Consider the following 13,454-nt stretch of genomic DNA (forward strand, 5'->3'; position numbering starts at 1 on the left):
ACACACTGCGGCGGGCCGCTATCAAAAAAAAAAAAAAAAAAAAAAAAAAAAGACTCAAATTGAGCAAGAAAAAAATTGATAAAATTACAAATAATGGGTGATGTTTTCTATGTCACTCTTGTCCCCAATGAGCGGGGCGGAGGACAGGGTTCCCAACGTGGAGATGCCCGCACCGTTTGATAGGTTGCCTGATACATGGCCTGGCGAAACGACCTCCCTGGGGTTATCGTTAAAGTTTCTCAAATTGTCTAGTTGTGCAAACTCCCCCTGAAGAGTGAGTCTCTTCATTTCCTGGCGTCGGTCAGGATCTAGCCTATCAAGTTCTTCAATAAGTTTCTTCTTTTTCCGTAGCACCTTGGCAGTCCTTCCCCGATACGACTTGTATTTGAACACATCCACCTGCGTATGCTTAACTGCATCAGTAATCATGGAAGGTCTACGATAAATTTTCACATTTTTTGGTGCATATATCTCAAAAACCTTAACCCCCCTGCCGCTAACAGAGAACCAACATAAATCAGAAATAACTATATCGTCGATGCTTTCAAAATCCTTTCCAAAAACCTTGACGGTGTGTTTAACAAAAGGTTTGAGAAGATGAAAATCTTGTTCTACATGAGGAGGGTATAAGAAGGAACATTTTTTTTTCTCCAGAAATTGTTCCACCTTTTCGCTTCTGCAGATATGAATTGTAACCCTATTGGAGATATAAAATGTCACGAGAGCAAAGGAACCATATATTAAATTGATGTAACATAGACTACCCAATATTATGGAGGAATTTTCTTTCAACTTATATGTAAAGGGTTGAATTCGTTTGTTTATGCTAATACTGTTTAAGTCTATATCTTTGTAAAGAATGGAAGAGTATTGATACTTTGTTGGAATCCCCATCGTATCGATAATTTTTATATTTTTTTTTAATTGAAATGTATTGTAATTTAATGTTGTGTATGGAATGTTCGATGTCGTAACTCCTCCTTTTTTTCTCTTACTGTAAATGTCTCCTATGTGCTTATAATTTATATATTTTAAGAAGGAATTCACAAATGACGACTTCCCTACATTTACACACCCCACTATGTAGATATCTGTTCCTTTTTCTAAATCTACGTAGTACTTCATTCTTTCTTCTAACATATTAAGGTTGTAGAACTTTAAAGCGGAAATAAATATTAAGTCATTTATATGGGTATTTTTTATTTGCCTTACTAAGTTTCGGAACCAAATTTTTACCATTTCCAGGTTTGTGGACTTGGGTAGACAATCCACTTTATTAACTAGCCATATGATATTTATATCTTTATTTTTACATCCTATGTACAATTCTGGGAGGATAGTATTTTCTATATTAGTTATATCTATTAGATATAGAACTAGAGATTTCCTTTTCATTTTTTTTATCAAGTTATTCATCACCTCATTTCTATCTCCTTCCACATACTTGGCTGTACTTACTTGCATTTTCTCCACATCCAATCTTTTCATGTCGTTTCTTTTTTTCAGAATATCCTTTTTCTCATATACGTTTATGCTCCTCTTGTCGATTCTGTACGACGGATCGTAGTAGTACTTTTCTCCTGGAGAAATCACTTCCGAATTATCCATTTCGCTCTCAATTTCTTTTCCCGCTTCATCTCTTCCGAGGATCTGTTTTTTTTCTTCCTTAACTTGCGTGATATAAATAATCCGGCCATTTCCTTCTCCTGTATTTCCCTCCTTTTGCACTTCCTTCCTATGTGCACGGCCCTCTCGTTTATGCCTCCTTCCACGTACAACCTGTTCTAACGATTCATTCACTTCGTTGTTAACACTGGCGGGTCCCGTTCGGTTGCTCACCTCGGCGGAGGAATCACCTTCACAAACGGGGGGCATTGCCTCTTCTTGAGGATTCTCCACTGTGAGGTTGGTAGGTCCCGGAGGGGGTTTTCCCAGGGATAGCTGTTCATCGGGTTCCCCTGATTCGGTCGGTTCTTCCGATTTGGCCAGTTCACCCGATTCGGTCGTTTCACTCGATTCGGTTTGTGTTGAAGATGACTTCCTTATTGGGGTTCCCCCCTTACGCCGACGCTTCACCTCTTCCTGAATCTCCGTCCTGCACCTGATAATATTTTCAATCCTATTTGTGTCCACCTCACATTGTGTGCTTGTAGATTTATAATGCTGTAATCTGTAACACCTTTTGCAGAGAATAATCTTCGTCTTCACTCGGAAGCTGGGAAACTTATTTACATCGACCTTCACCCCGTCGGGAACTGAACTCACCTCCTCCCCCTTGACTTTGGTGTAGAACTTTATTCGCCCATTGCTGTATTTTTCGTACACATTAAAGGGGACGAACCCAGATTTTCTTTCATCTGTGGTTTGGAGAAATTCCCCACATCCTATGCACGTTAATTTCCTTAATGGGTTAATGTAGAAGTGGTCCTTTTCAATTGTCAAGGGGGATTCATTTTGGCTACTAAACTGTGGGGCCCTGATGTGCTGGGGGCGACTCAAACTAGCAGTAATGTGATACCTGCTTTTCTGGAGAGCTCTTTTTAGAATTACTCCAAGCATTTGTAGAGGTGTTCTCTTAACATGTGGAGAGAGTGATGGTCCTTAGTACTTGCATTTATTAGCGGTATATCCACGTTGTTACTTGCATACACAGATGTGTTACCCGCTTTTCATTTATCTTCCCTAACGCGCTTGTCAATAAGTTTTGACTTGCGCAGAACTTCAAACATAATTCGCGCCACGCTTGGTGGATGTCCTTCCAACGCATCATAGGATTTAAAAGCATTTTTTTTTTTTTTTTTTTTTTTTTTTTTTTTTTTTTTTCTTTCCTTGGTAGATACGACGCAGTAAATGTTGTTCAGTAGGCATATGTATACGATTTGCTCGTTAGAAAAAAAAAAAAAAAAAAAACTTAACTCTTCCATCCGTTAATGCAATATTTACAACTTTCGTTCTTGTAGAAATGCTTTCTTCAAAATGTGGTCGGACTGCCAATAACGAGGATGTCGTGAACAGGTGCACCGACGGAAATAACCAAACGCATGTACTGTTGCATATGTGTAGAAGGTGATGGTTTCTCCCAATGAATGGGTAAAACATATGGAGAACAATTTCAAATACTCACATGTATAACCTTTTCGCAAAATTTTAATTCTGCCTTGTGAGCAATTTACCCATCGTTCAAGTGGACATGCTATGGGCACACCTCTAGGTTGGGAAGAAGTTGTACAGGGGAAGAGCCATACGATGCTCACATGCAAAAAAGGGGGCAAACAAAAATGAAAAATGGGGTAAAAAAAAAGTGATGATACACATAAATATAACACATACACGCAACACCTATGTTGGCCCGGGTTACCTTTTCCCGTTTGGCCGAACAGAGACGCATATGCAGATAAAGGCTTTTAGAATTAGGAAAGAAACAAAATGGGGTGGTAAGAAAAAAAAAAAAAAAAAAAAAAAAAACTCTTAAAATAGTGTGTGTGTGTGTGTGTTTGTGCCAGGTTGCTGTAAAGGAATTTCAAAATGGCAAAATTTCCTTTGCGCGCAGGAGACCCGCGGTGAGCAAAACGAAGCAGTCACGCAGAAGTAACGTGGCAACGTAGCAACATGGCAACATGGTAACATATTAACGCTGGGGTGGTAGTTTGGCTGGTCCTCCCCTTTGGGTGAGGTTTCATGCAAAAGCGTTGGCACTACCACAAATGCGCGTAGTTTCAATGTGAAGGAGGTTTCCTTATATCCCCTTCCTCCTTTGGCCAAATCAGTCTCCTCCCTTCGAGGCGGATGTAATCATAATCTCAGAATCGACTTCCAAGTCTGATATAACACACTGATAAAATTGTTCTATTTGCTTAATATAAACCAACTGATTTTTACTTACAAAATTAATAGCCATTCCTTTCGTTCCAAATCTTCCTGTCCGTCCAATACGATGAATGTACGTTTCCATGTTCACTTTTCTGTTAGCGAAATGGTTTCCATGGTTTTCTGAAATTCTTCCATGATAAACATAGGGTAAGTCAAAATTAATAACTAAGCTGATGGTGGGTACGTCAATCCCTCTGGAAAGCAAATCTGTGCAGATTAAAACTTTGGACACTCCACTCTTAAAATCGGACATTAGGGTATCCCTAGTTTTCGGGTCCATGCCTAACACATTTGCCTTTTGTACTTGATTTTTTGTAAATCTACTAATAACACTATCTGCACAAATGAGAGTAACATTGTGCCCCCTCTCCGTCATAAACTGGTAGAGATTGTAAGCTGAAACTTTAGAATTGACAAAAATAACACATTGCGAAATGCTCATGGAGCAATACAATTCAGAAAGGTAGTAGTATTTCTGTTCTTCATTTTCTGTTAACAGATAATACTGCTTAACACATTTTAAAGTTAAATCTTCCTGACGCACACTAATTTTCGATGCATTTGGAGCAAACCTATCTGCAAAGGATCTTACCTCTTCATTATATGTAGCAGAGAAGAGAAGAATTTGGCATTGCTTTGGTAAAAACCTTTTGATACTTTCCACTTGCGAAGACATATTATTTTTAATATCGATTAAATCATCAGCTTCATCTAATACAAAAATTGACACATTCTTTGTATCCACAAATTTTCTCTTCAACAAGTCTAATGTTTTTCCTGGTGTACCAACATAGATTTGGAACCCCTCGTTTTTATTATATTTATCGCATAATGGTACAGCTAGAAAAACTTTCACGGTTAAATATTTTGTAAATTTTCCTACGACATCATAATTCTGTTGAGCTAATTCCCTCGTTGGACAGATACACATGGCTTGCAGAATTCCTTCATTTCTGTTAATCTTGGAAAGCATGGAAATGACAAAGGTAAGTGTTTTTCCTGATCCATTTTGAGCCTGCGCTATTAAATTTTTGTTAGTATTTAATATGTACGGAAGAGCCAGACCCTGTATTTTTGAAGGTGCGAAAAATTTTAAATACGTCAATATTTGGATAAGCTCATTATCTATGTTTAATTCTTCCCATGTATTTCTGGAACGATATAATTTCACATCTCTCACTTCCTCAGTGGTATTATTATTTAATGCTTTGCTAAAATCAAAGTTACTTAATTTTTTTTCCTTTCCACTTTCGTTATTCATTATGTTCATATTTTCTATCATTGAAATTGCTTCTTCTTCGATTGGTTCCTTCGTTTCTGCGCTTTCTATTATGTAATCATCGTCATCTTCAACCAAGGTTTCGAATTTTTTCTTCATACCCGTGTCGCTTTTTCCGGTCCCTTCATCCTTCTCCTTGCTTGTACTAGCATCTGTGGTACTTTTTCCATTGCTGAAGATTACTTGTGTTGTTTTCTCCTTCGCAGGGGTGGTCCCATCTTCGTTTTTCTTCCCACTGCCCAAGGTGGTGTTACCAAGAGCGGTGCTACCAAAGGTGGAGTTACCAAAGTTGGCATTACCAAAGGTGGCGTTACCAAATCCGCTGAATCCGCTGAATCCACTAAACCCGAACTTGTTCATACTGTCACTACCACTGCGCCCTTTATCTTCTCCAAACTGAGCAAAGAAATTTTTTTTTCCATCTCCAAAAATGCTACCTGCACCTGAAGATGATCCCTCCTTTGTCTCATTTCCTGTGTTCTTGAATCCACTGGAAAATCCAAAATTAGGAAAAATGCTCTTTTCACTTTTCGAACCAAACAGATTTAGCATTTTATTTCCTGTCTCTTTCTCTTCCTTGTTTTTCTTGTCACCATTTCTTTGCGATTCCTCTTCGTCTTTCTTCTTTCCATTCATTGCACTTCCTTTATCAGAGAGGTTTTTGTCTTCTCTTCCTTCAGTTTCTTTGGCCCCGCTGTTTGGCAATTTTATCTCACTCAGCCCTGTTGCAGCGTCTTTTCCCTTCCCGCCCATCATGCTCAACATGGTTTGCATGATTTTGGGATCGTCCTTATTCTTCTGCAGGTAGCTCATCAGCATGTTCATGACATCATCTCCTCCTGCTTCGGCCTTGGTGTCTTCTTTGGCTTCATTTTTTTCTTCATCTTTTCCGTTGCTTTTCTCATCATTTTTACTGTCCGTTTTGACATCATCTTTACTTTCCTCTTTGGTATCATCTTTACTTTCCACCTTTGTGTCATCTTTCTTCTCTTCCTGATTTACGGGGGAATCCTTCAACTCCTCATTTTTGGAATTCTCATTCGTCTTTTCATCGTTCGTCTTTTCATTGTTCTTCTTTTCATTGTTCGTCTTTTCATCGTTCGCCTTTTCAGCACTGGGGGTTTCTTCCTCTATGCTCATTTTGTCAACTAATTTGTTTGATTATCCTATGTGGCGGCCACGGGGAGGAGAGGTGCTTTTTCTACTCACCTAGGGGTAGTACTACTGCGGTCGTTGGGGCAAAGTGGATACGAGTATATGCCTTGCGAATTTTCCTCTTCAGGAGAGCTACCGACTTTTGGGGGGTTTTCCTTTTGACGCAGGCGCGCATAGAAATATATGAGAGCTTTATAGCTCTTTCGCTCAGAAACTGGGATGTATATTTCCCCGTAGGCAAGTGCGCAAGGTGAAAGGACCTGTTATAAGGATATATCCCCACTTTGGCCAACCGTTTTTTTCCTCCTTGGTTGCTTTAACGTTTGTTTGGGCCTTTTCTTAAATAGCACTGCATCTGGATGAGAAGAACATATTTATATATTCTGCTACTTTCTGCAGTACAAGAAAAGAGTAACTCTGGGGATAACAGAAAGGGGGAGATTTTTTTTTTTTTTTTTTTTTTCTCATGCCTTTCCTGGTAGCATATTCCGATTTGCCGTTGTTACGCCCTTTATTATTATATGTAACTTTTTTTTTTTTTTTTTTTTTTATTTAAAGAGATTGGCTAATAGGAATTTTCGGTGCTAACTCCCTTTTCAATTTGGCCTATCATTCCCGTTCGCATGATGGAAGGAATTTAAAAAGAAAATTAAAATAATATAGCAAAATGGTTAAAAAAAAAAAAAAAAAAAAAAAAACAAAGGAGAGAAAAGCAATTTTGAAAAGTGGCAAATTCCCATGAAAGTATTCATAAATTTGTCGTCCCCAACGACATAGATATGTTCATGAATACATATATGTACAAGTACAGCGCAGTGCGATAGAGTGTACATGTAAACCGAACGAGCGGACGAACGAACGAGGACGAGGAAAATAACGCAGAACGACGCATTCTTACACTTTCGTATATTTTCGTCGCGTTACATTTTGTACCAGTGGGGACACAATCAGTGTGCTCATGCTAGCCACACGAACGATTTTTTTTTTTTTTTTTTTTTAAGCTTCTGTTTGGCACGATAATTGGAGAGTGGTGAGCTGATAGCGCAGGGTCCATTTATTTCTTTTTTTATTTTTCACCATATGTAAACATAGAGCAATCGCTTCGATCTTTAGAATGGCAAATGTTGTTACATGCAGGACAAATACAAAGCCGGGATACCTATTTCCTGCGATGTTGTGTTAACGGAGTGAATAATTCACAGGGGTTGGGGCGAGAGGAACCGTTTTGTTCAAGCTAGTTGCTTTTTGGTGCATTGAATGTAGGGGTTAACAAATTAACCATTTATTTGCCCCTGTGGTAAAAAGTAATATCATGCAGGGGTGGAGAATAAATGGTTAATTTGTTAACCCTTTAAATTAAATAATTCACCATTCGAAGAGTGAAATAAAACAAATAAATCCAGTTTATGCACATTTAAGGTGAAATGTTTTGTCAAATAAAAAAAAAAAAAAAAAAAAAAAAAATGACATACCAACAGGTGTTAAAAAATAATGCGAAAAACAGGTATCAACAACGCAACAGAATGAGGACGCGTGGATTGAATTTCATTTTCTCAACGTTGCGATATTTCACTGTTTTTCTCTATGCGTTCGTATAACTTTAATTTGAAAAAAAAAAAAAAAAAAAAAAAAGGAAGTAATTACACTTATGTGATTTATCAAAACTTTAAATTTTGCAACGATTATAAAAAGGGGGAAAGGCGGGGGGGGGAGGAGGAGGAAACTGAAAATTCTGTTTCCACGTTCGTTTCATTTTTAAGGTGTGCAAAAAGAATTGATAAAATACGTTGATTCTTCCACTTACCAACGACACAGCTACCTACTGAACACTGTCTTGTACAACTGGTTCAAATTCATGCGGCTCAAAAAGGTGCCTACTGCTTTATGTTGTTCCTTGGAGCACATCCAAAAGTTAAATAAGTTGTAAAAGGAGAGGAATAGGCACAGAAAACAGAGCAGAAACCAACAAAACTGAAACGACATCAACATCAGTAAGGTCTGGCTCAGCCATATGAAAAAGTTTGCATACAGTACATACCAAAAAACCTTCTTGTCTGTGGCATTCAGTAGGCTTTCTTCTGACGTTTTGAAAATTATTTTGTTGGAATAATCTTCATTCGCGTCGATCCACCAAATCATCTTCACCAGGAATCTTAAAAAGCAGAGAGAAAAAAAAAAAAAAAAAAAAAAAAACATGTTATTATAAGAACCTTATTATACATATGTTATTATATCCGCATATGTGTGTAGATATACATCTGCAAGAATGCATAGTGACGATGGGGAGAATTCCCTCCCCCGTTTTTACCCACCTGCCGATAATATTTTTAACCAAATAAAAATCGAGCGAAACTAAAAATAGGGTAACTGAGAATGTGATGATGAAGTCATGCTCATTCGATTCTTCACTTTGAAATAGGAAAGGTCCTACAAAGTATCTGTAAAATGAGGGGAAAATCAAGATGAAAAAAAAAAAAAAAAAAAAAAAAAAAAAGAAGAAGAAGAAGAAGAAGAAGAAGAAGAAGAAGAAGAAGAAGAAGAAGAAGAAGAAGAAGAAGGAATCATTTTAATTTATTTTAACAATGTTAACTTAACCCATTTGGTAAAATGAATTGAACAACTTAAACTCGCTAGGAGATGTAAAACATGTAGCTAATGTATTTTGAAAAGGCAACCACTCACATTTCCTCCTCTCTACATGGGGATATAAATACGCATGCCAAATTATGCGTACAGAGACATGCATTTATTATTACAGTGATACAGCGAGGAGCTTAAAAAAAACGTGGGAGAAGCAAATATACGGATGGTTGCTTCTGTTGAATAAATTGTCAAAGTAGGTGGTCAGATCCTTTCTATCAAATGGTGTATGATTATTCACACTGAAGGAGTTGTTAATGCTCATAGGAATTCCTGAGCCTGTAGGGACCTGCACAGTGCCCGAATTATTTTTGGCGCTAGCAAATGGATGCTTGTCCATTTTGATTTAGGAGATAACGTGTGTAAGGGGTGAGTTCGGATAGCTCATGCAGAAATAACTATTGAAGGCGTATCGCCTGTATATGTGCATGCGAAACAAGGAACGTTTACAACTGTCTGTAAATACGTGAATCCTTACGTCTATGCATATGAGCAGTATAGCGACGCAGATTATGATCAGGCATAAATGAATTTCTCCCACTCCCCTTATGGAAACCATATGGACCACTTAACATCTGTCAATATGTTAAGCTGAGTTACATTTCATTTTTGTCTCCACCCCCCAAAAGATTGACAACGTTTATGGGTATCCCCCTTTTTTTGGTAGTTCTGATGATCTGCCCTTTTCTCCGACTTGTTCTGTTATGCTACACTTGGCTTCCGCTATAATGGAAGAGAAGAATTAATTATTCTTCTGTGAAAGGGCGTCAGAATTGGATAATGAGTAATGAAGACCACCTCCCGGGTGATACTTCCTCTTCACGCTTGTTTGTATTTCTGTGATACAGTTTCTTATGCGGAGATTTTCCGCAAATAGAACATAAAGCAGACGGACAAAGGAGTATGAAGTGGCACATGCACTTAAATATGCCTATTCGTACACGCGCGTGTTTTCCATTTCGTCCAGTTGACACTTTTCAAGAGATGTGTCCTCGCGCACAGTCCGATCAGTTCACATGGAGTTACTTTACAAAAAGAGCAACGAGGTTTAGATCAAAGGTTTTTTTTTTTTTTTATTTATTATTTTTTTTTTAATTGTTCCTCCATAAACGTAACTCACTCAGCGAGCAAGCACTTCACACTGGAGAAAAAAAAAAAAAAAAAAAAAAAAAAAAAAGCACTTCTGGACAACGCGAAGTTGCGTGCCCCCGGAAAAACACCGCATCGGTGACGAGAACGATTTTCCAAAAATGCGCTCAACGGGTGTTAAAAAGGAACGCCTATGTGAATTCCTCAAAATGGGGGGCAGTTGAACCGAACTGCAAAAAACGCAGCGATGAAGCGGCAAAAAAAAAAAAAAAAAATGACGACGTGCACGAAAGAAGAAACACTCTCCCTTCACGACCTGATAATACTTTTACAATCACGACCACAGCGGCACGGTTTTTAGGCCCAACTGCTTTTTAACGAACTAAACGGATTTCACGCCAAGTTTCCAATGAAGAACAATGTATAATCTGCTTTGCCGAAGGAAGGAAATATTTTTTTGTATATTTCTCCTTAGGCGTACATCTCATTATTACGGAAGAATACATTTAACAAATATAAATACCGTTTTACATAGTAAGGATACACAACATTGCACCGAAGGAAACTGCAACATTCTTATTAGTATGCACTCTACCCTTCTCCTTTCTTCCTTAAAAACGCGAAAAAAAAAGGGGGGTGGGAAAGCCAGTCCAGAACTGACAGATCATGGAAACGTGGCGAACGTTATCAATCAGAAGGGTGAAAACCCCCCATCCATCCTCCTCCCCCTACTGAGTGCAAATATAGGCGCATTATACGTAAGGGAGGAAATGCTAAATATATAATAAATGTAATAGAGCTGAAACGGATCTGTAGTGACCCCCCCCATATACTACACAGAAAAAGAATGAACGAAGACCTGAAGGAATTGAGTAACTACAAATATGATGAAGAGGAGTCTGATGGGAATTCCAAAACCTCCGTCTCGGAGGATGATGAAGAAATTGAAGAAGAAATAGATATTTACCTGAACAATATTAACGAAAATAACCTGAACAATATTAACACGTATCTTATCCAATACCCCCTGAGACCAAAATACAGACCATACAATTATACAAACAATATACAGAAAATATATACCTCTAAGAATTATAACAAATTAAAACAAATAAGAGGTAAATGCAATACGAATGAAGAAACATACGTTTTCGAATACAAACTGAATGAGTACATGAACATGAAGGAGGAGGAAGATTGCCACGAATCGATTACTATTTATAGGGATTCAGAGAATGATAGGAATATAAGCAGACTAATCAGCACGAGTGTTATATGCGAATATATAACAAATTGCGTTTGCCTATTTCAATATAATGAAATAAAGAAGAAGAAAGAAATTTACATGGTCCCTTTAAAACATATCTATCAGTTTAAACCATGGCATGATAACATAAAATTGGATATGGACGTGGAAGGGGGGAAAAGCAAATCCAATGAACCTGTTCAGACAAATAATATAAAAGAAAATTCTGAACCAGGGGAGAGTAAATACCCAAGTGAAACCAACCAACCAGTTACTGCGGAACATCAATGGACAAGCATTGTAAATATTTATGAACCAGATTCTCTGGAGGCTCAAGAAATGTTGGAACTCTTCACCAATATCAGCAAGAGAAATGATATTCTTAGTTGCAGGGCTGATGATGATACGGGAGATAGTTATAACCTTGGGGGAGAGAAAAGCAACATCACCACCAAATTTAACAGTAGCGGTTTAAGAGAAAATTATAATGAAGAACCCCTCCAAATAATGTTCCACAATGATGGACAGATGTACCTAAATCATATGTGTAAAAACGCCAAGGAAGACAACACCAGTCATTTGCCATCAGACGGAAATCTAAACGATCGTAAGTTCAAAGACAGCAGTAGACACAGTAACACTCTGTACAAAAGTGAAGAAGACGTGAGTACCAATTTGAATATGCTGTATTTCTTTTCGCTAAGTCTGGATGAGCAAATTTTAAAAATAATGAGATTGAAAAATGTTCAGAGGTTTGGTGAAATTCAGAAAATTATAAAAAAAAATATCGATCAGGATATTTTGCTAAACACTATCCAGAAATATTGTGTCAACATCCTAGGGTTATGGGTCATAAAATCGAAATATTTATATAAATTTCTAAAAGGAAAGGAACCGAAAAGTGATATTGAGAAGGAGAAAATAAAAAAAAATATGGAAAGTTTCTCCTACATGGATTACAAAATAAGAGTTCGTGATTTATTACTGGTAATTATATTCAAGCAGGTGGAGCCCATTCTACTGAAGCATGTGTACAATATCAAGGTCGGGAAAAAGGGTCTTAATGATCAAAGGAGGAGAGGGGAAGATGATAAACGTAGCGATGTGGATAATAATAGCAACCTTTACAGAAACTCAGATCCTGATGCAGATTCCAAAAAAATCAATTCTTCTACATCTATCCTGATGGAAAACTTTGAAAAGGCCACCAATCTACCTAACAATGCACTTTCAGAAATGTTCCATCCTCTATGCGAATATAAATATACAGGCTACTTTTTCAAGCACAAAATGGATGAAGAATTTGTAAATAAGAATACCCAGTTATGCCTATCGATTAATGAAAAGTGGAAAAAGAAAATGGTGAAAATTGCGAAAATTATTCAAACTTATAAAAATAGCAAAATAGTAATTAATGATTACAAACTGGATATTAGGACATTGGAAAAAAACATCACAGATGTGCTACATAATAATTGCATACCTTTTGATGATATATATAATAAGATTAAAAAGGATGCGAAAAATACGAATATAGACTTACCATTTTTTATGAAGGCGCTAAATAACATCGCCCTTCAAATTAACAATATGTGGTTTTTGCGAATAGAGAATCAGAGCGAGTTCAACAAATGCAGGAACGCTGTTATTAACATTTTTCAAACGAACCATAATGCTGTTTTCTCAAAAAATGAAATCGTGAAGCGTGTTGAAATGGCTATTCAATCCACCTTAACCATTCCTGATATTTATTTTAGGAACATCTTAAAAGAGTTCTGCGTTCAGAGGAATGGGGTGTATTTTTTTAAGGGTAACGATTCGCTCCGCGAGGGTGAGGCGGCTCGCTGCGGCTGAGTGGGGAGGCCCGCATGATGGGAGGCATTCTCTATACACCTTTTTGTTTTGCATTATGTTTGGGGGAAATTTCCAAGTGGACATGGCCCGATATGTATAGAAAAATACGCCATGAAATGGTCGTACCTTCCTTTTTTAGTAAACACAGTGCGTGTGTAATTTTATTGGGACATCATCCTTTTTTACATTTTTTTTTTTTTTTTTTTTCTCCATTCTCGCGTGGCGAAGTTGTCCACGCGGTTCTGTGCTATGGTTTTATGGTGTATCTCTCCGTCAGTTGAATACGTACGTACGCACGCACCCGGTTAAACAAACTGTTGT

The 13,454-nt window shown here is 37.6% G+C and overlaps 4 protein-coding genes across 4 annotated transcripts; 1 reads left to right on the forward strand and 3 right to left on the reverse strand.

The window, feature by feature from the left end:
- Positions 1 to 84: 84 nt before the first annotated feature.
- Positions 85 to 2,559, reverse strand: PKNH_1222700 (GTP-binding protein, putative; the record flags this gene model as incomplete). Its single annotated transcript, XM_002260244.1, has 1 exon — positions 85 to 2,559. The coding sequence occupies one exon, from the start codon at positions 2,557 to 2,559 to the stop codon at positions 85 to 87; it is 2,475 nt and encodes an 824-aa protein (XP_002260280.1).
- A 1,204-nt stretch (positions 2,560 to 3,763) lies between these two features.
- PKNH_1222800 (ATP-dependent RNA helicase DBP5, putative) lies at positions 3,764 to 6,289 on the reverse strand (the record flags this gene model as incomplete). The annotated part of the gene is made up of 1 exon (XM_002260245.1): positions 3,764 to 6,289. The coding sequence occupies one exon, from the start codon at positions 6,287 to 6,289 to the stop codon at positions 3,764 to 3,766; it is 2,526 nt and encodes an 841-aa protein (XP_002260281.1).
- A 1,830-nt stretch (positions 6,290 to 8,119) lies between these two features.
- PKNH_1222900 (golgi apparatus membrane protein TVP23, putative) lies at positions 8,120 to 9,284 on the reverse strand (the record flags this gene model as incomplete). Its single annotated transcript, XM_002260246.1, has 3 exons — positions 8,120 to 8,456; positions 8,617 to 8,742; positions 9,061 to 9,284. The coding sequence occupies 3 exons, from the start codon at positions 9,282 to 9,284 to the stop codon at positions 8,120 to 8,122; spliced, it is 687 nt and encodes a 228-aa protein (XP_002260282.1).
- Positions 9,285 to 10,880: 1,596 nt separating this feature from the next.
- Positions 10,881 to 13,133, forward strand: PKNH_1223000 (DNA-directed RNA polymerase III subunit RPC5, putative; the record flags this gene model as incomplete). The annotated part of the gene is made up of 1 exon (XM_002260247.1): positions 10,881 to 13,133. One exon carries the CDS (start codon positions 10,881 to 10,883, stop codon positions 13,131 to 13,133), a length of 2,253 nt encoding a protein of 750 aa, XP_002260283.1.
- Positions 13,134 to 13,454: the final 321 nt, after the last annotated feature.

Source organism: Plasmodium knowlesi (assembly GCF_000006355.2).
Source record: "Plasmodium knowlesi strain H genome assembly, chromosome: 12".
NCBI lineage: Eukaryota > Apicomplexa > Aconoidasida > Haemosporida > Plasmodiidae > Plasmodium > Plasmodium knowlesi.